A 25,936-nucleotide genomic window follows, 5' to 3' on the forward strand; every position below is an offset into this window, starting at 1 on the left:
TATCCCACCTATCCCTGACCTCTGGCACTTTAAAGCAATTCCCCTTTGTTCTATAAAAAGTCTCTCTCCATCTTTCCCTCCCTCCAGCTGGAAGGGACCATTAGATCACCCCAAAGCCTTTTCTGTTCCTGGCTGAACAGCCCCAACTCTCCCAGCCTTTCCTCACTGCTCCCTCTCATCCCCTTGGTGGCAAACATTCCCAGTTTGCCCCTCAAAGATCCCAAATCTCCCTGTGAGACTCCTAGAAAATGAGAAAATCCCTCATTTTCCCCAGCCTTCTTTGTCTTTGAAGGAGTCAACAGCATTTTTTGCTCCATTTTTGTTCCTTCCTCATAAATATCCTATTTGTAGCAGCACTCCTGGCCTTTAACTTTGTTTGGGAAACAGATTTGATTGCAGTGACCCCAGAGCTGCTGTAAGGATCACAAGAGGGGTTTTTATTTTCAGCCTGTGACACTGCTCAGGAATTCTCCTCTTAGAAGGTTTCTCCAGCAGAGGAATATTATTTGGCTGAGAATGAAATTTTATGCAAGAAATTGTTGATTTCAGCAAATGTTGTGTTTGGGGGGAAATTGGAAACAGGGCAAGGAAGAGGCATCTCCCATTTCCAGTTTTCACCTTGGGGTGATTTTCCTTATTTTGTTTACTTTGATTTTTTAGAGTAGAAATTGCAGCAAATTGACTTGATTTTGGTGATTTTTTGCTGTGTGTTATTTGCCTTTTCTTCAGAGAGAAAAAATGTCTGGGAGCTTTTCTTAGTAAGGAATAATCTGGATTCTGTATGGCTCCACTATTAATGTCACTGATGTTATTCTTGATTTATCCTGGTGGCAGAGGAAAATCAGATCCCTGAACTTAAATTTCAAGGCTTTCATGGCTTTCAAATGCTTCAATATGTTACTGGTATTTGTTATGACACACAATATTAATAAAAACTGTTGAGATGCTTTAACCTGTGACTGCAAAGCTGTTTACAGCTGTTTAATACTGTTCTCACATTTCACACCCTTTGATTCACTCTTAAATATCACAGCTCCATGCTTAGCTGTCAGATCTAGGAGTGCTGGGATTACACCACGTGCTCCATATGTAAGAAAAGGAAGAATTTTGTGGGAGTTAGGGTTTTTATGTGGGGAGTCAGTTTTTTTTTGTTTTTTGGGGTTTTTTTGGGTTTTTTTGTGGTTTTTTTTTTTTTTTGTTTTGTTTTGTTTTGTTTTCTTTTGTTTTTGTTTTTGTTTTTGTTTTGGTTTGGTTTGATTTGGTTTTTTTTTTGGGTTTTTTAGTTTTTTTCCTGGAGCTGTTTTTCTCTAATTTTCCCTTCTGGCTGACCCAGGTGTTTTAATGTAAGAGAATCCCAAAATCTGAACTGCTCCAGCAGGTAAAATCTGAGTCAATCCATCACATTCATGCTTAATTAGCTATTCCACCTTTAGATATGAATGAACACAAACTTTGCCTGTTCCTCTGTGATTTTAAGGAGGTTTCAATGAGAAGTTGTGGGCAGAGCCTTTTTTTTTTTTTTTTTTTTTTTTCTGTTTCAAGGGAAGCTTGTTCTCTCTTTGTTTGATGTTCCACTCCTTTTGTGCAGCTCCAAACTGACTTGTTTAATCATGTTTTATCTAAACCACCTTGTTCCTTTTGATGTTGGGGCAGGACAGATTTCCCCACTTGTCACCCTGTCCCCTCTGGCCTCGCAGCCTGTTAAGCTCCTCTTTGTTGTGAATCCAAACGTCCCGGAGCAGGTCAGGAGTGAGAGCCAGGGAGCAGCTGGGGAATTGGAGATTTGGATTTATCCACACCAACATTTCCATGTGCCCTTTCAAAGGCTCCTTTCTGTGGCTCCAATGTGTTGTTTTTACCTCTCCCACTATTTTGGGGAATTTCATGTTTCAGCCTGCTCTGATTATCAGGGAATCATGGAATGCTTGGGGTTGGGAGGGACCTTAAAGGTCATTTTGTTCCACTCCTTGTCATGAGCAGGGACATTTTTTGTCCAGCCTAGCCTTGGATATTGCCAGGGCATCCCCAACCTCTGTGGTTGCAGGTTCCTGTCAGGAAGCACAAGGAATGCTTCAGGGGCATCTCTAGAACCCCTCTGTTTATGCACTTGCTGTTTTCTCTCTGACAATCCCAGTCCCTGTCTCTGGAGATCTCGGCTCTATTTTCCCACCAGGGAGCTGCTGAGGTATTTCTGCACCTTCCCTACTGATTAATTTTGAATTAGAGCCTGGAATCTTCTGTATATTCTGTTTGAAACCCTGCTCAGGTGTCCGTGTGCTCTGAAAGAGATGATTCTGCCCCAGGAGTGGATCCTCTCTCTGGAGGGAGCTTTCAACCCTGCTTTGAACAGGGGAGGATTCATGGAAATGTTTTCCAGGTGCTCTGGGATTTCAGGAAGTGAAAGACACTCTGACCATGGAGAGCTATTCATTTGCTCTGCTTTGTCATGTTCAAAAATAAGTTTGCAGTTCTGCCTTCCTTTAAAAACTATCTTGCTGTGTCCCAAGAGTCCAAACCTGGACTAAATTCCCAAATGCACTCGTGGAAATGATTGGACACTGCCCTGCTGTACAAAAGGAGGGGCCCTGTGCCCTGAACACAGCCCTGATGCAGGATGGTCAGTGGTGCCCATGGTAAAGAGGTTCTCTAAGTGATGCCACTTTCATGTCCAGCATCCTTGAGACCCTGAATTCTAAACAATATCAGAATTGGGACAGAAACTCTGAGCTGCTGGAGCCTGAAGCACTCACCAAGCACCCTGCACGTCCCACAGCTTTTGTGGAGCCCAGGTGTTGGAGTACGAAGGGTTTGAGTGGCAGGGGGTCTGTAATTATCCATTATTATAGCCCCTGTGATTATCACAGGTGGATTTTGGATACAGGACCAACATTTCCACATCCTACAAGTGCTTGTCTGGATGCCCACGGCAGCAGCAAGGTCGAGCTTTTTCTCCCTGTGGAGACCTGACAGCATCAGGTAACGCTCTGAAATAGGAAATGTGCTCGGATTACAGGAGAAGCTTGCCAAATGTGGTCAAACCCTTTGCCTCAGGCACTTCCACTTTGTTCCCATTCATTTTCCTTCATTGTGGTGGATGTTTCCCCCTGGTAGTGATAAGCCGGGTCTTTTTCTTCCTCCAGTTGTTGCAACTGCGTTGCTATGGCTACTTAACTCACTTCTTGTTCCTGCTAGCAGGCACGAGGAGAAAATCACTCACCAAACTTTCCCCTGCACAGCACAAGGAAATTTTCCCCAGGAACTTTGTCCAGGTGACCTGTTGTCCTGGTTTGAAGGACAGGTGTCTGCCAATAAAGGCAGGAGATTCTCTTTGAAATGGAGAATGGAAACCCCCTCCCTCCTAATTATTATAATTTGGAAATTAAGGGGCTCTCAGGCAAAGAGATGGGAATTAGGAATAACAGTTCTTCACTAGGAAAATTAAAATAGAAATGCAGTATTACACAGAACAATCCCAAACCCTGCCAGAGTCAGAATCCAAGCTGACACCCGTCAGTCAGTCAGGGTGTTGGCACAGTCCCATTCAATGGTGGCTGCATCCTCCTGCAGTGGCAGATGTGGTTCAGCTGGAGCAGTGCTCCTGGAGAAGGTGCAGTTTCCTCTGAAGCTCCAGGGATGATGTGGAAAGGTCTGGTTTTCCTCTGGAATCCAGTGGAAAGAAGGTGCCTTGGTGTCCAAAATGTCAGTTTTTATCTGGGTAGGAAAGGCTTGGCTCCTCCCCTGGCTGGAGCATCTCCCAGTGGGATGATGGAATTTTATCAGTCATGCCCTGGGACTCACTGGCCATTAACAGGAGATATCTCCTGGAGGGAGGATGGGCTGTGGGAAGATAAAGATGGTTGCCCAGCTGGTTTAAAGATGGCCCATTAGCAGATAATATGTGCCAGGAGATCAGGGTCACTGTGACAGAATTCACATTTCTGGTCACATCCTGTACTGCAACTCAAGACACCTGTGGATAAGGGAGGGCTTGGGGCAGCTCCTTCCTCGTGGGTGCTAAATGGCAGAGCTGAGAGGGACTGATGGCTGCTGCTGAGACAGCAGGCAAGGCTTTCAAACCACGGTGCTCTTTATTTAAAAGGATCTTCTGGAGAGGTTTGAGTGCCTGTAAATTTTTTAAGCATGGAGGAAAAGCAAGCCCCGGGTTCCTTTGAAGATGCTTAAGAAAAATATCCCTCATTCCATAAGAGATTGAGTTGTTGGAGGGTGAGGGAGCTCAGAAGGAAGGAAAACCCAAGAGGAGATGTTTGCATTTCATGAACGCTTTCTGTAAGAAGTCAGAGCAATCAGCAGGGACTGGGGAGGGATAAGGAGTTTTTCCTTCAAAAGAGAAGCAAAGCCAATTCCCCAAAGTGACAAATTAAATGAGATTTGGGCCTCATATTCCAGTCGTGAGGCTGTGGAGGATTCAGGAATCAGAGAATAGTTTGGATTGGCAAGAACCTTAAAGATCATCTTGTTCCACCTCCTGCCATGGGCAGGGACGATTTCCAGCCCCGTCCAACCTGGACTTGGCACTTCAGGGATTTAACTTCTTCAGTTTCTCAGGTGTTTTTTATGGTTCTGCTAACCTTGGTGGCAGAGAGCCAGAAGATTTAACTACTGCAAGGAAGAAAACAACACAAAACAAATGAAAACCAGCAAGGTTTTACCACTGAACTCTGCAGAGAGGAGGGGAGAAATTTCTACAAGTCTGTTTGATGCTTTGAAGCCAGGTCACTGCTGTGTGTAGCATCTTCCATAAAGTTTAGTTTGTGTTTCTGTCCTGGGAAAAGAAAGGGATGGTAGAAGAGGGGGTCAGAGATGAAGATTCTGGGGGTTTGGGAAGAGCTTAGAGGGGGTTTTAAAAGGCTGGTGAAGATGGAGAGTGCCACAGGCAGGGTGAATAAATGGATTTTTGGGGTGGAAATGGCAGAGAGGGTGTTGTGTGAAGGAGATGATGCTGTGTCCTTACTGCAGCACTGTGCACACATTTGGGACGAATTCTGATTTTTTGTTCCCTCTCTCTGATGCCCACAGTGTGCCAGATTCTCCCCAAAGGCGTGGTGGGAGTCCTGGGACCTTCCTCCAGCCCAGCCTCCAGCTCCATTATCAGCAACATCTGTGGGGAGAAAGAGGTGAGTGCAGAAGTTCCTGTGTGATGATCAGAGTGGGCAGCGTGGTTTACCCCTCCTCCTAAGGCACAGACTTTTGAAATGTCTTCCTGTTCCCTTTTCTCCCTCTTTCTGCCTCCCTTTTCCTCTCTGCATCCCCTTTTGCTCCAACACCCCCTCAGCCATGACCAACATATCCCCACAGACTGAGGGGTGCAAACCCCAAAACTTGCCCTGGTGGATGCAAACCCAAAGCTGCTGCTGTGACTTTGTGCACACACTTGGGAAGCTTTGTGTTTCCTGCTGTTCCATCCAGTTCAACCCCTTTTTTATCTGTGTCCAGACTATGTGCTGGATTTAATATTTTATAAGCCTCGAACCATCCTACACTGATCTGGCTCTGCACTCGGGAGAAGAAATTGAGTTTTCTTCTCACAGTTCATTCCTATAAAACCAGATAACATCTCTCAGCCATTCAGTGGCTCTCTCTGGAGCCCAGCCTTCCAGGAGAGGAGGCTGGGACTGGGCACTGTAAATAATTTGCATTCACAAACGAGTGCTGGGCGTTGTTCCTGGAGTGTGGAAGAGATTGAAGGGATATTTCAGCCCGGGGCTGCAGCAGGAGGGGACTCCTGGGGGTCTTTTGTAGCTTTTTCTCTTGCTAAATGTTCTGGACATGTGCTCCATCCCAGGAAAAGCAATTCTGCAAGTGTTTTTCCTCCAAAATTCACATTCATTCTGAGCCTCTGATCTGAGGCTCCTGATTTATTTTGTTCCTTCAGAAAGGAGAGGTGACTGCTGGTGCCCTCCTGAGGTGTTTGGTTCTCTCAGCTGCCCGCCAATGTAAACCTGCAGGAATTCCCTGGGATTTACATCCCAGGAGCATCAGCTGGTGCCACTGTGTCAAACAGGACACAGAGCCCAGCCAGAGCCCCCTGTGCCTGCAGCCACCCCCAGGAAAGGGAGCAGTGTCCCAGGACACCACCGAGCACCAGCGGGAGTGCTGCTGTTCTGGGGAGATGTCACCATGTCACCTGTCCTGTGTTACCCCTCTCATGCCCAAAGAATCCCTCTGCCTGTCCAGAAAGGGGAGTTGCACTGGGGCAGAGCTCTTGGGAAGGAGAGGAGGGTTCCTGTGCTCAGCTCTGGGAGCTGATGTGCTGCTGGATTCCTCCCCCTGTGCCTGCTCCTCTCTCTGAGTCCCAGGCTGGCTCTGGATCACTCCCAGGATGCTGCCAGGTGCTGCCCTTTCAGCTCTGCTTACAGGAATCCACCTTTCCCTCCCTGGCTGGAATCAAGGCAGATAGCAGCTTATTACTCCTTAATTTCCCCTTTGCTAACCAGCAGCTCCTGCTGTCAATAAAGCAGCATCAGGAGCTGCTGATGGGCTCTCCCAGGAGGGGAGAGGGGCTGATGGCTTTGGAAGGACCAATAATGGAGGGAGAGAGGACCTGACACGCTGCTAACAAAGCTGTGGAAGATGTTTCCCTTTCTCCAGCTTCTGTTTCTTCTAAGATAATTCACGTGGCAAAAGAAAAACAAGATTGCCTCTCTTTCTCTGGCTGAGCCTGCAGTGCCTGGGATCTGTGTGTCTGCCCACCCATTCCATCCACCCTGGTCTGCAGGATATGCAGCAGCTACTCAGAGGGAGCCCTGCAGCATCCCAGCTCCCAAAACTCCCCCTGGAGCAGCATCCCACTCCAGCTACCTCAGAGGGAGCCCTGCAGCATCCCAGCTCCCAAAATTCCCCCTGGAGCAGCATCCCAGCTCCCAAAATTCCCCCTGGAGCAGCATCCCTCTCCAGCTACCTCAGAGGGAGCCCTGCAGCATCCCAGCTCCCAAAATTCCCCTTGGAGCAGCATCCCAGCTCCCAAAATCCCCCCTGGAGCAGCATCCCTCTCCAGCTACCTGAGAGAGAGCCCTGCAGCATCCCAGCTCCCAAAATCCCCCCTGGAGCAGCATCCCTCTCCTGCTGCTGTTCTGCTGGATCAGTGACAAGCCCAGCATTGCCAGCACTGTTTGGTTCCAGCCCTGTCTGGCCTCCAGGTGATCAGAAATGCCCAAAACAATTCTGTTCCTCCTCTGCCCAGCCTGGCCAGCTCATCTTGTTCCTGCTTTCATCTCTGCTAATGAATTACCTGGTGGCACCTCCCTAGAGCAGGCAGGGCTGCACTCACAGCACAGGGCCCTGGATGATCCCCCTGTCCCTGCCTGCCTCACAGCATCTTCCCAAGCCAAGGCTGGGCCCAGCCACAATTAGTGCCCCAGCTAATGAGGTTGAACTCACATGGAAGGTTTCCTGTGCTGTAATCACAGTCCCTGTTGCCTTTTGCTGAGTGGCTCAGCAAGACTTTTCCTCATCCACTCCTTCCCGTGGCATTTCGTGGCTGTGATAATTATTTTCCTCTGCTGCTGCACAAACCCCACCCTCCCCTCTGGACTCCAGTGATGTTTCTGCAGTTTTATGGGGATATTCCCCTCTCTGCCTGCTGTGCATTTCACACCACAGGCCCTTTATCGCAGATTTACTTGTTTTCATTTCTACTTCCTCTTTAATTATATTTTCTCTCCTCCTCCCCACGCTCAGGTTCCTCACTTCAAAGTGGCTCCAGAGGAGTTCCTGAAGCTGCAGCTGCAGAGGTTCACCACCCTCAACCTCCACCCCAGCAACACCGACATCAGCGTGGCCGTGGCAGGAATCCTGAATTTCTTTAACTGCACCACTGCCTGCCTCATCTGTGCCAAAGCTGAATGTAAGTCCTTGCCAGGCTGGGTCTGCCAGCCCCTCTGCTTCATCTCCTTTTAGTTCAGTGCCTGCTGGAGAAGGTCCCAGCTCCTCATGTCTCTGGTCAGAGCAGCCTTTTCCACTGCAGAGCAGGTTCTCCACCCTGCTGCCCCATGGAGGGGTTTTTCAGAGGAGGAGGAGATTATCCTGCCTTCTGTCTGGCCATCTGAAGAGCATTTTGCTTCCACAGATGGGGCTGTGGATAAGAAAAAAGAAATTTTAAAAAGGCGTAGGCCTGTTTCTGGAAATTATATTTAGGCAAGTAAAGCACTTTGGAATATGCCTTACCCAAAGTCACGTGCAGTTTGTGGCCTAGAAGCAGGATTTGATAAACAGTCAGCAGGTACAGGTCCTCCTGGGCTCTGCAGCCGTACATCTGCTGGTGATTGTGCATCTGGTGCTGGACTTTCCACCTCAGTGGGGCATCTGGGCAGGGCCATTTCTATCTCAGCAGGGCCACCTCCATCCCTGCAGGGCCACCTCCACCTGGGCAGGGCCATTTCCATCTCATCAGGGCCATGTCCATCTATACAGGGCCATGTCCCCCTCAGCAGGGCCATCTCCACCTCAGCAGGGCTACCTCCACCTGGGCATGGCCACCTCCATTCCTGCAGGGCCACCTCCACCTCAGCAGGCCCAAATTCACCTGGGCATGGCCACCTCCACCTCAGCAGGGCCATTTCTATCTCAACAAGGCCACCTCCATCTCAGCAGGGCCATGTCCATCTATACAGGGCCATGTTCCCCTCAGCAGGGCCATCTCCACCTCAACAGGGCTACCTCCACCTGGGCAGGGCCACTTTCATCCCTGCAGGGCCACCTCCACCTGGGCAGGGCCATTTCTATCTCAGCAGGGCCATCTCCACCTCAGCAGGGCCACCTCCACCTGGGCATGGCCACCTCCACCTGGGCATGGCCATCTCCACCTGGGCATGGACACCTCCACCTCAGCAGGGCCATCTCCACCTCAGCAGGACCATGTCCATCTATACAGGACCATCTCCCCCTTAGCAGGGCCATCTCCACCTCAACAGGGCCAAATTCACCTGGGCAGGGCCATTTCTATCTCAACAGGGCCACCTCCACCTGGGCATGGCCACCTCCACCTGGGCATGGCCGTCTCCACCTCAGCAGGGCCAAATTCACCTGGGCAGGGCCACCTCCACCTCAACAGGGCCACCTCCACCTGGGCATGGCCATCTCCACCTCAGCAGGGCCATCTCCACCTCAGCAGGGCCAAATCCACCTGGGCAGGGCCACCTCCATCCCTGCAGGGCCATCTCTATCTAAACAGGCCCATCTCCACCTGGGCAGGGCCATCTCCACCTGGGCAGGGCCATCTCCATCTATACAGGGCCACCTCCATGCCTTCAGGGCCACCTCCATCCCTTCAAGGCCACCTCCACCTCAGAGAGGCCACCTCCATCCATACAGGGCCACCTCCATCCCTTCAGGGCCACCTCCATCCCTTCAGGGCCACCTCCACCTCAGAGAGGCCACCTCCATCCATACAGGGCCACCTCCATCCCTTCAGGGCCACCTCCATCCCTGCAGGGCCCCCTCCCCCTCAGCAGCTCCATCTCCACCCCTGCAGAGCTCCAGGTGTGGCAGCAGCAGGTTCTGCATCCCAGTGCTTGGAGCAGAGTGTGTCCTGTCCTTTCTGAGCTCACTGTGCTGCAGATTTGGGGTGGCCACAGCACTTCTGCTTTCATTGCCCTGTGCCAGACCCTTTGCTCTGGAGTTTGCCAGAGCCAGCCTGGAAGAGGGGCTCTGGGAAGGCAGGGAGAGCTTTGGGAATGCTGCTCTCCTTCCCAGCTGCAGCACCATTCCCAGTTAGCCCAGGGCAAACTCCCAGCAGCAGCAGGTCCCTGCACAAGCAGCAGCAGTGTCTTTACCTTTCCTCTGTGCTTTGTGTGCCCTGGGGGCAGCAGGCTCTGGGTGAGGTGAGTCAGTAAATCACCCTCACTGAGCTCATGTTAACCCCAGGGAAGGCCCAAAATGATGCAATTAAAATCATGCAAATGGTCTCTCACATCACTCCCAGTGCTGGAATTTTTCATTGTCTAACCTTAACCTTAAGCAAGAAGAGAAGCAAAGATAATTAGGTTTTCTCAGTTGCTGTGCAGGGAGCTCAGGGCTCTGCACCCCTGCCCTGCTCCCCACTCCTGGGCCAGGTGTCTCCCACTGGGATTAATATGATTAATATGTTTTTTATTTAGCTGGATCAAACCCTCTTACCTGAAGCAATCCAATTTATTTCGTTCTGGTGCTGCTGGATTACTCAATGCTTTCCACACCCAGGGAAGCAGTGGGACAGGAGCCTTTCATCCACCCAGCTCTTTGTGCTCAGCAAGGACCTGATCTGAGGCAGGCTTGAAGCCCAACATGCCCCGACTGTAACAGAGCACAGACAAGGCTTAATTGAGCTTCATGTAGGAGCACCAACCCTGATTTTCCCTTAGGACATGCACTGCTCCTAAGCACAATCCTTAAACAACTAACTGGAGGCATTTCAGGCTTTTGGAAGGTTCCCTTGAGGCAGCTGAGGGGAGCATAAGAGCTGTGTGCTCATCAGTGAGGAAATGCTGTTTTGAGGGATGTTATTATTTAGATCCCAGGAGGGGCAAGCTGGAGCTGCTTTGGTTTAAGAGTGAGGCTGTGTGATGGGACCCCTGGGCCCTACCCTGCCACACTCATCCTGTCACATCCTTCCTCTGGGGACTGGCTGGGATTTCCCCTGGCAGAAGCAGAAAATGACCCTTAAAGCCAAAGAACTTGGGCCAGCCTAAGTGGAATGCCATGGGGAATGTAAAATTTAATGCCATGGGGAATGTAAAATGTAATGCCATGAATAGGAAGATTTGTGTGATTCAGTTTGGTGAATAGAATAAGGTTATCTGACTCAGTTTCTCTGTCATGTTCAAGAATTAGCTGGTTTGGGAACTGCTCCAAAAGGTTTTGTGTGATTCCATGGAAATCTTGACCCAAAAAGGCAAAAAGAGGATGCATGGACTCTTTAGGAGTTTCTCTGATTGTCAGAGGGGAGAGAATAACATCTAGTGCTTGGTCAGGGTGACCAGGGCACTGAGGTCCAAGGCCTTGTGCACATCCTTGATCTCTTTTCTTATTTTTTATTTATTTTTTTTTTTAAATTCAAGAACCCAGGGAGATGTTTGAAGCAGCAGTGTTGGGATTAAAAGCGAGGCTGGATGATGGGAATGTTCTCTCCCCAGCCATCCATGTCCAGGCCTGCAACCATCAGCAGCACTGCAGGTCCTCCATGTGCAGGAGCATTAAACTGGGATGTGGCACTCCAGCAGAGCTGCAGCTCCTGCCTTTCCTCCTTCCCAGGAATCAGCTCTGGTGCTGAGAGCTCGGGAATGGAGCTGCTCCTGCCAGCTCCAGATGTTTGTGTACAGAAAAAAATCAAATCATCAAGGTCAGGACTTGCCACAGCCCAGCCTGAGCCTCTCTCAGAGCTCCCCATGGGAGTGTTCAAGCAGCAGGTGCCTGGTGCAGCCTCTCTGTTCTCACTTTAGTACTTCAAAGTGCCAGGAGGAGTCTGCAAGCCTTTTCTGAGGTTCACATCCCTCTGAAGTGCCAGTCTGGCAGCAGCAGCAGCAGCAAGAGTCTCACATCCTCTCTGCATCAAACAAAGGGGAATCTCTGCACACAATAGAGACTTCCCTGCACACAGCAAGAGCAGCTGCAAGCAGGAGGCTTGATGAGGCTACAGGTAGGATCTGACGTGCTGGAAATGACAATTTCCTCGAGCTGAAGGTGGAGATCAAATGATTTTTTTTTTTTTTTCCTGGTTCCACTTCTTCCTCTCTATGCCTGATGAGCTTTAGAAAAATTTTCCTGAGTTTCACAGCAGCAGAGTGTGCTGGGATGAGCTGCAAGTAAACTTGGTAGTGTCAGGGCTGGAACTTGCAGCTGGTCCCCTGCAGATGTGGAATGAGGTGAAAATAAACCTTTCCACATCCCCAAGGGTCAAATGGAGGGCTTAGGGAAAATTTACTGTTCACTTGGGTTAGAAGACTGAAGAAGTATTCCTTATGAAGAACTACTGTGAGCTGTAAGCAGAGTGAATTCTCTGCCTGGTGAGGAGGAAGAAGAAGCTGATGTGGCCCAGAGAAGTCCTGGCACAGCTGCTTTTCTGACCCCTTGCTGTGTTCCTACCTGTACCCAGAGAAAAGGAGAGAGGCAAGGGCACTGTCAGGAGCTCAGAGCAAACTCAGAGTGCTTTAAACCTTTCCCTGTGAAGGAGAGGTTCCTTGTCTTGGATGTTCCCTGTTCTGCACTGCTTTGTCACCTGGTGAAGTGCTGGGAGTCCTTGAGAGCAGAGCTCCAGCACTGCTCCCATCCTGCTGGGTCCCTTCCCTGCCTCCTGACCTGCTGGGGGATGAGTGGATTCATGCAGTCAAAAATAAGTCAGATTAAGAGTAAAACTCTGTCTTGAGGGTTAATTTGCCTCTCTGCCAGCTGGGATGTGATCCTGCTGGTAGTTCTGTTTCTCCAGCCCCTCTTTTGGGGCTGTCATCCTGTAGGGATGGGATGTGTGGCTATGCTGTCTGTGTCTTGCTGATGATTCCATCTACTGATCCCTCAGGTCAATCAAACTTGGCAGGAGGTTATTTCTTGATGAAACTCAGCAGCTGGAGAGAAGAGAGGCTCTATCAAAGCTGTTTTCTTGACTAACAAAATCTGCAGCAGGAGTTTTGACATCTTATTAGGCTTCAAGGCGGCTGGGTTGGAAGGAGCCCTTGATGTGCCCATCCTTATTTTTGACAATTTTTTAATGTTGTATTTTTGCAGCGACCTCCAACTCTCAGCAGAGCTTTTCGTGCCCTTGGAAGAGAGCAGCCACCCATCCAAGGGCTGCAAGATCTCCAAAAGAGCTGCACCTTCCTGGGCAATTAATTTGGGAGTTGGAAATGCAAAAGCTGAGGGGGAGGAATAATTCTCCAGTAACCAGAACAATCCCACTGCAGGAAGATAATGGAGACCTTGTCTGGGCCTTGTATTGAAGGTCTTATCTCTTCCCAAGAGGAGTTTGGGGCCACTTACTTTTCCTGGAGAAGAGCTGGAGTAGCTGCATCACTTGTCCTTCCCAGTTGGACCAAGCAATGAGTCCTAAATCCTTTCTACTCTCTTTTTGTGGGGGACAGCTGGAATAGCTCCATCATTTCTCCTTCCCTGCTGGACCTAGAATTGAGCCCCAAATCCTTTTCTTCCACTCTCTTTTTCTGGGGAACAGCTGGAATAGCTCCATCATTTCCCATTCCCAGCTGGACCAAGCACTGACCCCCCAAACCTTTTCTCCAATCTCTTTTCTGGGGAACAGCTGGAATAACTCCATCTTTTCTCATTCTTGGCTGGACCCAGAACTGAGTCCTAAATCCTTTTCTTCCATTCTCTTTTTGTGGGGAACAGCTGGAATAGCTCCATGATTTCTCATTCCCTGATAGACCCAGAATTCTCATTCCCTACTGGACCCATTTCTCATTCCCTGCTGGACCTAGAATTGAGCTCCAAATTCTTCCACTCTCTTTTTCTGGAGAACAGCTGGAATAGCTCCATCATTTCTCATTTCCTGCTGAACCAAGCACTGAGCCCCAAATCCTTTTTTTTCCCACTCTCTTTTTCTGGGGAACAGCTGGAATAAATCCCTCATTTTCCCTTCCCTGCTGGATCCAGAATTGAACTCCAAATCCTTTTCTTCCACTCCCTTTTTCTGGGGAATAGCTCCATCATTTCTCATTTCCTGCTGAACCAAGCACTGAGCCCCAAATTCTTCCACTCTCTTTTTCTGGAGAACAGCTGGAATAAATCCCTCATTTCTCCTTCCCTTCTGGATCCAGAATTGAACCCCAAATCCTTTTCTTCCACTCCCTTTTTCTGGGGAATAATTCCGTCATTTCTCATTTCCTGCTGAACGAAGCACTGAGCCCCAAATCCTTTTCTTCCACTTCCTTTTTCTGGGGAATAGCTCCATCATTTCTCATTCCCTTCTGGATCCAGAATTGAACTCCAAATCCTTTTCTTCCACTCCCTTTTTCTGGGGAATAACTCCATCATTTCTCATTCCCTGCTGGACCAAGCACCGAGCCCCAAATCCTTTCCTTTGCAGTGCACAGACCCAGAACTTCAGGAACACATCCTGCCGTGGATCTCTGTGTTCCATGGGAGAACCAAGCCTCATGAAAAGGGATCTGTTTTTTTCTCTCTTTCCCTCCAAGGCCTTCTAAACCTGGAGAAGCTGCTGCGGCAGTTCCTGATTTCCAAGGAGACGCTGTCGGTGCGGATGCTGGACGACAGCCGGGACCCCACCCCGCTGCTGAAGGAGATCAGGGACGACAAGACAGCCACCATCATCGTCCATGCCAACGCCTCCATGTCCCACACCATCCTGCAGAAGGTCAGTGGCCATCCCCTGCCCCTCACCCTGCTGCTGCTGGGACGTTGAGATGTGGGAATTGCCACAGCAGGGCTGGGAATGGGCTCTGCCCAGAGGGTGATCCCTGGAGCAGAGGCTGGACCATCCCTGCACCACCTTTCCAACCTCCCTTCTCCTCACTCACCAAAGGTGCAGAGAGAAACCTCCCTGCACTGACTCTGCTCCCAGCAAAGCACAGGGAACACACCTGAGAAGTGTTTTCAGGATTAAACCACTTTTATTCCCAGATCACAGAATATTCTGAGCTGGAATTGATGCCTTGAGAGGCTCCCTGGAACAGAGGCTGGACAGAGTTAAAGGAATAAAGCAGGGATTTATTAAAACACCTTCACAGGATTCACCTTGGGCAGTGCAAGAGCCTGGCTGTGGCTAACCCAGGATGGACTCAGAGCCACGAGTTTCACACTTTTATAAGTTTGGGTCCATTTCCATCTTGGGGTTCATTGTCCAATTCCAGCTCCCAGATTCCATCCCAGATTCTCTCCTCAATTCCATGTTTTTTGCACTTTTTGGGGCTGAAGCTGCAGCAGTGCCCTTGGTTCTGGGGCTAGAAAAGGATTGTTTCGTGTGACTGGGCTGTGAGGAGAACTTGTAACACTTTATATGGAGCTCAGAGTCACACACTTATACAGACTCTAAAAAATATGAAAACTAAAACTAAAGGAACTGCCACTGATGGAATTTCCAGTGATGGTTAAATTGCTCTGAGGGGATGTGTTTGCTCTCCACAAGTGGTGTTGCCATCAAATGACTCTTGTGCCTCCTTTTCCCCCTCCCATTATGTGTCTAACTTTTTCCTTCTTTTTATTTTTATTGTCTTATTAACTGAGATTTTATTTGAATCCTGTTTATTTTTAAATGGTCTCTGGCTGCAGTTTCTAGCTCTTGTTTTGATAGCCTGCCTCAAAACTGAGCAGTGGCTCCAGATGGAGCAGAGTTTCCCACATTCCTGAAGGGAGGCAGGATCCAAGCAGGCATTCCACACTGTCCTGGCAGTTTTGTCACAGAATGTGTCACCCAAAGGCCTTGCCTGTGTCACATTTATCCCTCATGACATCCAGCAGGGATGTTTTTATCATTCCTCTCACCCCCTAAAATATCTTTATTCCACTACATGCAATGTTCATTTCTAAATAGGCAGTTTGGGGGATTTTTTTGGGGTTGTCTACTCGAGGTGGGGGGGGGGTTGGTGTGGGTTTTTTCCCCTTTTTCCCCTGTTGCTGCCTGGCTGCTGAGGGCTTCCCCCTCCTCTGTTGCTATAGTGACTTCCCACAGGCTCCCAGCTGCTTTTCCAGGCACCCACATCTCCCTGCCCAGCTCCACCAGTGAGAAATGGCAGAAATTACCAGCATTTCCCAGTAAAACCCAATTCTTCCAGCTAGAGGACTGCAGGAATGGAGGGTAATAAATAAACAGCTCCTGATCTGGCAACTTCTTGCACTTTGGGAGGCTGGAAAGTGTTTTTATGATAGAGGTGGAGCCAGGGATGGTGCTGCTGAGCATCAGGTGAATCCATGTCCTAATCCACAGGGCAGCAGCAGCAGGAAAAACACTCTGTGGGTTTGCTGGGTCTGTCCCAGGAGAGCAGTGAGAGGAATTCAGAGTTTCTCATCCCTCACCCTCCACAGATGGGCTGGAGACACTTGGATGATTCCCAGATTCCCAGGTTCCTGCTCCCAGCTGCCAGGGCTGGGTGAATGGATGGGAGAGATGCTCTCACTTTGCTGCTCACCTTGATTTTCTGCCCTTGGAACCAAACTGTCTGACCTCCAAGTGGGTCACAGGGGGAGCTGGCATGGTCACTGTCCCCAGGAAGGGGTGAGGAGGGGGAATTGGTGCCAGATTTTGCTTTGTGGGAGTGAAAAATGAGGTGGACTCCTCTGGGATCAGAGGACTCCTTGGAGAAAAGGGCTTTGCTGTGTCTGTTGTGCCACCTGGGGGGACAGGGTGACAATGTGCAGCCAGGGGGCTGCTCCTTACCAAAAAACAGGTAAAAGGCAGGAAAAAGGAGAGGTGCAATCCAAGCTGCTTTTTTCTGTCTTTCCTTCCCTCACTTTCTGCTGTCACAGCTTCTGGGAGGGATAAAAAGGGACTCACAGCAGGAGGTGCTGCCATTGCTCCTTCCCTCCTTGCCTCCCATTGCTCTGTGTGGTCTGGAGTGCTGGGAAAACCTCTTTGCCAGGGTCTGGAAGCTTGATTTGAGACCAGCTGTGCTTGGCAGTGGAACAGAGGCTTCCAGGAGCATCTGTAGATTAATGCCCCACTTCCCTGAGCATCTGTTCCCACAACCAACTCCTTGTGTAGTGAGAATTTTGGGAAAGGGCTTCAGTTATCTGCTCTGTGATCTCTAGAACAGATCATCCCCATGGAAATTTCTGTGTCCTTCTCTCTGTACCCCTGGACACTTTTGCCCTGTTTTCTTCTCTTTGTGTGGCTAGCACAGCCCTGGCTCAATTCTGGAGAGCATGCTGAGTTACTGGGTCTCTTCCATGCTCATTAATTTGTGGGATTTGAGCCCAAATCTGACTGATAAAACTGGAAAACCACCAGTGGCTTGATTGTCCTTTTCCTGTAGCTCCCAAGAGCTTTTCCTGCCTTTCTCTCTCCATCCTGGTGTTGTGGTGGAAGGGACAAGCCTGGAGCTCTCAGCTGCTCTTTTCCCTCATTATGTCCCAAAACAGGAGCAAAGCAGCACCCACACACAAAGCAGAAATCCATATTTTCCTCCAAAACCAGCACGGAATTCCTCATCCCTGGAGCTCTCAGGACTGGGGCTGCAGGGTCTCCATGGACCTTTGGGGTCTGTCAGGGGTTCAAAACCTTTTCACAGGTTTCTTCTCTAGAGGTTGTCCTTGGATGGATGCACCTGCAGGAGGCAGAAATCCCTGAATTCCATCTTGGAATGCTGGAGAGGGCAGGGATGCTCCCAGGGGTCTGGAGCTGGGTTATTTCTCTCTGTGCAGGTGCTTTGTCAGGGCAGTAAACCCCAGACCCCTTGCTCAGAAATGCTCCCCCAGATTTTAATTTCCCAGGTCCAGCTGTGCTGCTGTGTCCCACCCTCCCTTCCTGCAGGGAGAGATAAGCATGAAAAAGCAAAATGTGGCCCTGGTTCTGCCTTGCTGGAGTGGAGATTGGAGATTGTCAGGCTCTGGTTTAATCTCTTCTTTCCTCTCCTTCACAGGCAGCTGAACTGGGGATGGCGTCTGCCTATTACACCTATATCTTCACTAATCTGGTAAGGAGTTTTTCCCAGCTTTTTCCTGCCTGAATTTGGAGTCATTTTAATGGGAGCTGATCCCCCTGACCTGTGGGATCCTTGGGCACAGCCACCTGTGTTGGGGGGGAAGGAGTCAGGGATGTCACCTGCTGCCTAGAATCAAAAGGCAAAGCCTTCCCAAAAATATCAATAATTGTAACTCCAAAAGCAGTTCTGTGGCAAAAGCTTTCTGTGCATGCATGCTATTGGATTTGTACATTTTTTATCAGGTTAATTAATTAGTTCATCTAACAGGTACATCCAACAAAAGGCCAGTTGCCCCAGCAACCCACCCTTGGGTTTGTCCCTTGGAGTTGTTCTGTCTTGTCACATCTCATAAATTCTGGTGCAAAACAAGATGTCCTCGTTAGAAATTCCTGTTGTTAAAATCAGACTCACCAGAATTTCAAGAACGTGTTAGGAATGTGTTGGCTTATTGTTCTAAAATGTGAGAAAGGGCAGGGAGATTACTAGAAACTCTACAACTACATATTAAAAAGCTATGAGGCTGCAGATATATGAAAAATATATAAAAAGCTAAAAAAATCTTCAGGCATCATTCCTGCAAAGCTGGGAAGGTTTTGGGGGGTGGAAAATGATTGGGGACATTGTGACAGGAGCTGGTGCAGTGAGATGTGCAGGTCTTTGGGAAGCTCCAGCAGATGGGGGGCTCCTGATTGTCCTGATTTTCCTGATTTGTGGGTTTTCCCTGTGAGGAAAAGGCCAGGGGTCCCTGTGCCCTGAGCTAAAGGATGATCCCATCAATGTTGAGAGCAGGGGATATCTCCAGCACGGTGGTTTGGCTTTATGAGCACAAATAAAATTAATGAGGGCATTGTGTGGTTAAACCCCTCAATCCAAAATAATCATCAGAGAAGCTTCTCCTGCTGCCATGAGGGAGGTGCCACCAGGAGCAGAGCCTGGGGGGTTCAGTGGAGGTGCCCCCCAGCCCAAGTGATTCTCTGTTCTCTAATTCCCGGGAATGTTTCTGGCAGGGAAGCCGAGAGCTGAATCACACTTTGTGTTTGGGTGGGAGACAGACGGGAAGGGACGGAGCCAAACGTGTGGGAGGGAGCTGGAGAGGAGAGGAGCAGGGGAAGGGGGATGGAGGGGCTGGGAGCAAGTGGGGCACAGAGTGAGGAAGGGACGAGGGGAAGGAGGTGTCAAAGAGAAACTCAAGGTATAGAAAAGGCCATGAGGCTCCTGTCAGTGTTCAGTCCAGCAAGACAAATTCACTGATGCTGTGAAGGGGCAGCACAGGCAGAGGAGGGGATGTTCCTGCAGGGACATCCTGTGCTTTGTGCCCCAGCCACCGTGTCACTGTGCTGAGGGACAATGCCACCCCCCCAGACCTGCCCACCGTGCCAAACCCAGCCATCCCCACTCCCAGGAATTATTTCCAGCTGCTCCTCTCCCACTTGCCCTCCCCAGCCCATCCCCAGTCGCACAGAGCAGGGCTGTGCACACAGGGAGGGATTTCCACCAGCAGAGCCTGCTCGTGGATGCTGCTCAGACAACAGAAACAACTAAAAATGAAACTCCCACCTCCACCCCCACCCCAGTCCTGAGCATGGGTGTGATTAAGTATTTGCTGGAGATGAAATTTGCCTTTCAAACCCATTCATCTTGTGGAATGCAGCTATGGCAGGTGAGGAAGAAATGAGTTTTGTTGCCATTCATTCTCTCTGGGTATTAATCTGTTTATCCAAGTTATTTTGCCATGTTATTCAAAAGCCCAGCCCTTAGCAGAACTAACTGGATTTTTGGCAGGGATCATTATGGAAAGGTGACATCAGACAAAACCTGGGCAGATGGAAGAGATGTTTAAGGAAATTAGTAATATTTAAATGGGGTTTGGAGATGGGAGTGAGCAATTTAGGCTCATAAATCTGGAGGGATTATCAAGCTCCTAATGAACCCTCTGAGGTTCTGCAATCACTGCCTAATAGAAAAGATAAAATCATAGTGAACTACTGTCAAGGGGGGCAAGCAAAAAGATGGCTTAAATGGAGAGAGAACCCATCAGGAAAGGGAATAGAGAGTCTGTGGAGCACTGAGCTGCTTGGAAATGGAAAAATATCTCGGGCAAAAAAGAAAAAAGGAGGAGAAAATAGGATAAAATGGTGAATTAAACACCTGCCCTGCAGCTCTAGAGGGGAATTCTGTTTCTGTCTTTTAGCATTAATTTTATTTAATAAGCACATCCCAGCCAACAGCTCGTGGTGTGCTGCAGCTCTGCTCTCTGGGAGTGTTAGAGGAGGGAATTCTGTGTGCTGGGCACAGGAGGGGATTTTGGGGTGAAGGCCCCTCTGTGCCAAGCTGGTGGCTGCAGGGAGTGGCACCAGTGCTCTCCCAGGAGAGCAGCTGAGGAGGATCCCTCAGGCCCTGACTCTTTTCCAGGGGAGCAGAGGTGAGCAGCCCCATGTAAAAATATCCACAGGCTCCTTTTCCTGCGTGCAAATTCATTATCAGCCTCCTTCAGCCAGCTCCAGGGACCTGCTTTTGTCAGCAGCAGCAGCCTGGCCAATTTTCCAGGAGCTCTCAGGTCTGGTGCATTTGTCTTCTCCACATCTATCACCTGCATTTGGGGCTCTCCTGTCCTCCATCCCCTGGCAAAAAAAATCCCCATCCAACCCAAGTTTCTCCCTGGTGATGGTTCCCTTGCTCTGGGGCTTTTGGGAGGGATGAAATTGCCTGAAGAGGTGCTGGGATGATCTCAGAGCTGTTCATCATCCCTTCCCTCCTCCCTGGGTCTCCACAGAGCTCACAGCCATGTGAGGGGGCAATGATGTGCAGAATAATAGTAATAATAATGATAATAATAATCCTAATAATGCACAAATAGACTGCAAGCAGACTGCTGTGCAGTGAAGAAAATGTTCCTTCCAGCACTGGAAATCCCTGAAATCAGCAGCACAGAGTAGGAGGGGTGTTGGATGCCTCCAAAACCCCACGCTACAATTAATTCTTTTAGCTTGTTAATTCTGTGTAGCTTGTTGGGTTTTGTCATTTTTTTCCCCCTCTCTGTTTGGTTTTTTTGTGTTTTTTTTTGTTTTTTTAAACAACGTCCAGACCTCAGGCTGGTTTTAAATCTCAAAATATTTGTCAAGGCGATTAAATGGGAATAATTGAAACAATTAAAATGATTACTGTAAGGGGGAAGGTGCAAAGGAGGTTTCCCAGTGCCTTAAGTCAGGCAGGGCAATTCACTGGGTGCAGTTCTGTTCCCTGACAGAACTGTGTGCAGGTGTTGCTGCTGATAAAACAGCTGTCGTGCTCAACTCCCACAGACCAGATAAATCAGTTCAGGTTGGGGTTTTTTTTGCCTTATTTCCTGCTTTCTCTTCTTTCTTTGGTGATTTATAAAGAGGTCTTCATACAGGACGAATTGTCAGCCTGGAACTGGTGCTGGAGGGGAAATTGGTGTCTAAATCCCCAGAGAGTGTCACACATCTCTGCAGGGTGACAGGATGATATCAAATCAGGCAGAGGGACAGGGAACTACAGATTAGGCTTTGACCAAGGGTTAGGTTTTGTGAAATTACCTTTCTTTGGTGAAATAATCTTATTTTTTGCCATGAGCTCCAGCACAGGCTGTGGTGTTTGCTGCCAGGGCACCTCCCTGTCCCTTGGCCAGGTGAGGAAGGCACAGGCTCTCGTTCCCCTGTGACAAATGTCCCCTCTCAGCCCAGCCAGCCCTCCTGATTCCCAGCAGCTGATGTGAAGTGCTCTGGAGAGCCCTGATCATTGCTGGGATTTATGGATCATATTTCCAGTGGCATGTGGTAGCAGGGCAAACAAATCAGCGTTTTGCAAGGCTGCCAAAGCAATTTCTCCTCGTTCTAGTTAGCATGAGGGAAGGAGGATTTAAACAAAGCACTTCCACTGCCTGAGCCTTCTTTACCTTCTGACCAGATCCCTGTGCTTGATTCCCAATTTTGGGTAAATCATTCTCTCAGATACACCCTCACCCAGAGGTGAGGGAAAAATCTCTCTCTTTCCCTCTGCCTTACTTCCCACCCTTTTTTTTTTCCCAAGAGCTGTGCTTTTTTCAGATCCCAACATTGAGCACTTGACCTCTTTGAGGGCTTGTCTCCCAGTCTCAGGCTCCCTGCAGAGAAGCTGAAGTTTGGGCAGTGTATTTTCCTACAAGTGCTCTTGTTTGAAGAACAGCCTCCAAAATTTATCAGCTGGCCTTGCATGAGGAGGTTCAAGACCTGTGAGGCATCCAAAAAATGCTTTTCTTGGAAGAGAAATCCAGTTACAGATATAAATATAGTTCCTCTAAATTGTCCCTGAGCTGACTGAGGTCACTGCTTCCCTTTCCCTACCTGAATGGCCAACTAGCATTGCCTTGAGTAGATCCACCCCATCCACTTACCTACTCAAATTGTTGCTCTGATGACTTTTTTCCACTCTTTTCCTCCTAGAGAAATTGATTTTTACATGTGGCCCATTAGAAACTTATTGACTCTGTCGATAGTTTATAAATAAATGGAGCCTTTCAGGAAAACCATAGAAAGCACTTAACATAATATTGTCCACTTGAGTAAACAAATAAATGTGTTCTGAGTGGAGCTTTGGAATGATTTACAGGCTTGGCAGCTCAGCTCTGGGGACAGCAGGATCCAGAGAGGAAAAGGAAGGAATTTTCTCTACCTCTAATTGAGGAGGTTTGGTGATTTTGGGGGGAAAAATTGCTCACTGTGACCAGGAGTGAAGAAGTGACCATTGCAGGGTTAAATTTTGGGTTAAGTGTTTCAGTTCTGCCTTGGGGAGGGGATCCCTGGAGTTCTGTTTGCCCAAATAACCTGCTGTGGGATACTTTATTAACCCTAAAATGTGAATAATGACACACACTGGTGATGTCACCAGAGCTGTGCTGAGCTGGCACTGCAGGTTTGGCTCTTGCACAGAAGCTGCCAGGAAATCTCAGGATGGACATTGCACTCTGGTTTGGAGAGCTTCTCTGAGCACCAAACACTCTGGACAAGGTTTTGCCAGAGTGAGAGTTTAATAGAGAAATGGAAGCCTTGGCCCTGTGTTCTTTCCCATCCCACATTAAAAAAAAAGAGAGAGAAGGAACAGCACAGAGTGTCCTGGTCTGGTGTAAATCAGGTTTTGGTGCTGTCAGAGGGGCCAGAGGGGAGCAAGTTTACAGCAGTGAGTTTCTGCTGCTGAGCACAGTGTTGGAGGGTGTTCTGGAGGCTGTTAATCAGCAGATCCAAAAATCCAATAAAATCCCTGCAGTGATTAGAAGAGGAAGATAAAACCGTGTGTGTGCAAGAGGGAGAGGAGGGATGGAGTGGGCATCCTGCTGGTGGTGCAGCCTGAGCTGAGCAAACCCTGTTCCTTGCAGAGCTTTGGGATGAGGTCAGACAGGGTGTGGGGGCAAGGAAAGAAGCCCCTCTTCAGGCTCATCCTAAAGACATCCTCAAGGCAGCTCTGCTTGCTGCCTCCCTGCTGCCCAGGCACTCTGGCTTATTAAAAATGAGATAAGGATCCAGGTCCTGCACACTCACAGGCTGCAGAACAGCACCACCTGCAAAATCGATGCTGCTGGAAGGAGCTCAGGAGCTGCTGCAGTGCTGAGCAGCACAGGGGCTGCTGCAGGGGGAGAAATTAGCAGGAGCCACTCTCCAGAGGGGCATCCAGTGTGGTGGGGCAGAGGAGGCTTTAAAATGTGTTTTTTTTTGCCAGGCAGGCTGCTGTGACATGGAGAACTTCCTTGCCATGCTGAAGTCTCCAGCCACTCTTCCTGGGAAGCAGTGGGGCCAGTGGTGAGGGCAGAACTGGCCACAATCTCTGGGATTTCCTGTAGCCTAGGAGCTGATGGTCTAGCTGCAGGTTTGGGATGAGGCCTCATTAGTGAGATGCTGATGGATGAATGCTGGCTTTGATGTTTTGTGTTGTGAGGCAGGATTTTAACCCACATCTCCTGTGGGGTGCTCAGCCTGGAGAAGAGAGTCTTTGAAGAGACTTAAACATGACCTACAAGAGGCTGGAGAGGGATTTTTATAAGGACATGGGGTGATAGGGACAGGGGAAATGGTTTTAAGGTGAAGGAAGGTAGGTTTAGTGGGATATTGGGAAGAAAGTCTTCCCTGGGAGGGTGGGGAGGCTCTAGCACAGGGTGCCCAGAGAAACTGTGGGTCACCTGGATCCCTGGCAGTGTCCAAGGCCAGGCTGGATGGGGCTTGGAGCAGCCTGGAATAATGGAAGGTGTCAGGGAGGAATGAAATGCTGCTTAATGTCCCTTCCAACCCAGAGCATTCCACGATGCTGTGTTTCTAAGAGCTGTGCTGCCAGGTATAAATCTCTGCTGTCTTTCACTCTGCACCTCAGTTTCCTCCTCTGCATTCCTGGCATAATAACTCCAAGGCAGGATTTTCCCTGGGGGGAGGCAGCTGGGCTGTTCCACACTGCCCCAGTGCCAGAGTGGGGTGTCCCAGAGTGACAGGGGCAGGGCAGGAGGGACAATTTCCCCCAAACTCAGGGTGCTGCAGGACCCCTGGAGCCAGCTGAGGTGGGAGAGGACTTGTGGGTGCAGAATCCTGGCTGGGATCAGCTGATTCTCCATCCTGACCTGCAAAGTGAGATCTGCAGTGAGGACCACAATTGTTCCTGGTGGCTTTATGTCCCTAATGGAATGGGGACTGTGTCCTGCATCATAACCTGATCATAACTCACAGCCAGCCACGCTGCACAATCCAATCTCACGGCTTTGGGATCACACAGCTTGGCTCTGTGGCTTTTATTAGCCAGGTGCTCCCAGTGACCTCAGTGCTGGGGTTGTTGCACAGGTTTGTGTGCTGCTGTAAAGTGAGAGTGCAGGTTGAGCAGTGCAGAAAACCAGGGAGTGACTCCATCCTCTAATAACTCCTCCAGCACCATCTCCCAGGGAAGCCCGTGGAATTCAATTAGCTAATGTGTGCCTAGCACTCAGAAAATATAGCATGCCACAGAATTGCTAAGTGTTGTTATTTAACAGCACACATTTCCTGGTTGCAGCCCTGTAGTAGCAGTCAGAAAATCTACACTGTAATTGCCTGCTGGTGCCTGCTGCTGAATTTGCTGTGATGGGAGCAAAGCCTGGGGATTTTTCTTTCTGTTAAAAAGTTCATTAATTTTGGCTGCAGATCCTCCGGGTCTAATTTTTTACTGAGCTCGCTGGAAACAGAATATTGACATGTGGTGGGTGTTTTTAAAAACAGAGTGGGGAAAAAAGAGGGAGGAATTCAGGCAGGCAGGATTTGTGTCCCTGAAATTCACCTTGGCCTGATTCCTGGTGGTCTCCTCTGTGCCTCATGTTGGACTGAGATTGAGGGCCAAGTTTTGGACAAACAAATTTTTACATCTCCTCCAATGTAGGGAGAGGCACAAACACAACAGTGGAATAGGAGGAAATGAGGGAGCTGCTGCTTGCACCCATCTTTATGGTGGCATTTTCTGAAAGCCTGTGGTTACAAAGCTGTGTTTGCACAGGTGGGGGAGGCTTGGAGTCCCCTCTTAAACAGGGTGTCAGAGTTATTTTCCTAGTGGCTCTTTGCTCTTATTGCATTGGGAATCTTGTATCCTGCAAAAGCCCCAGCCAGAACTGAGGATGAGGGAGAGCAACTCCAGGAGGAGAAAAAGGCAGCTGGGAAAGTGTTTTGTGTAGGAATCAACTTCACTACATCTCAGAAAGAAATCTTTGGCTCTCTACCTGAAAAAACCCCTGAGATCAGGGGTTTTCCACTCCTTGTCCTGCCTGTGTTTGCCTCTTGCAGTATGTGAGGAGGGCAGGACGGGTGGGAAATCAGCTGAGAAGTGCAGGTCTCGAATAGCAAATGAGGTTTTGTTTGCAAAACGTGGGTTTGGAAATGTCAAGCGTGGTGAATGAGTGTGTGAAAAAGGAAAAAAAAAAAACAACAGATAGGGATGGGAGCTGAGCTGGGAGTATGGGGATGCTCTCACCCCTTTGCCCTCTGCAGCAAAACCCGACCTTACCAAATCTCTCTTATCCCAGTGCAAATGAAGTGTGTCCTCCCAGGGTGGTTTATCTCCATCTCATTGCATAGGCAGCTCACGGCTCATTTCCTCCTGACCCGGCTCTGCTGCCTGCTCCTGCTCATCTGATGGAAAAACATTTCATGGCCAAGACTGGAGCTGGAGCAGAGGGAAGGGACAGGGAAGGGACAGGCAGCAGTGCTGGAAGGGGTCGGGTACAGGCCATGTGTGGCACAGAGGTGATGCTTTATGGACGTGACAGACACAGAAATGGGGTTTTCTGCAGCCTGCCTGGAAAAAGATGGATATGGAGAGGGTTGGCTGGAGGAAAAGAC

At 49.3% G+C, this 25,936-nt stretch overlaps 1 protein-coding gene across 1 annotated transcript in view; it reads left to right on the top strand.

Annotated features, from left to right (window-relative positions):
- Positions 1-25,936, top strand: part of GRIK4 (glutamate ionotropic receptor kainate type subunit 4) — a 187,805-nt gene that overhangs the window by 116,348 nt on the left and 45,521 nt on the right. Inside the window, exons 4-7 of the mRNA XM_056509786.1 lie at positions 5,038-5,135; positions 7,699-7,864; positions 14,139-14,317; positions 17,538-17,591. Of these exons, the coding sequence (XP_056365761.1) occupies positions 5,038-5,135; positions 7,699-7,864; positions 14,139-14,317; positions 17,538-17,591 (497 nt within the window). The remainder of the gene's footprint in view (positions 1-5,037; positions 5,136-7,698; positions 7,865-14,138; positions 14,318-17,537; positions 17,592-25,936) is intronic.

Source organism: Oenanthe melanoleuca, chromosome 24 (assembly GCF_029582105.1).
Source record: "Oenanthe melanoleuca isolate GR-GAL-2019-014 chromosome 24, OMel1.0, whole genome shotgun sequence".
Taxonomy (NCBI): Eukaryota; Metazoa; Chordata; class Aves; order Passeriformes; family Muscicapidae; genus Oenanthe; species Oenanthe melanoleuca.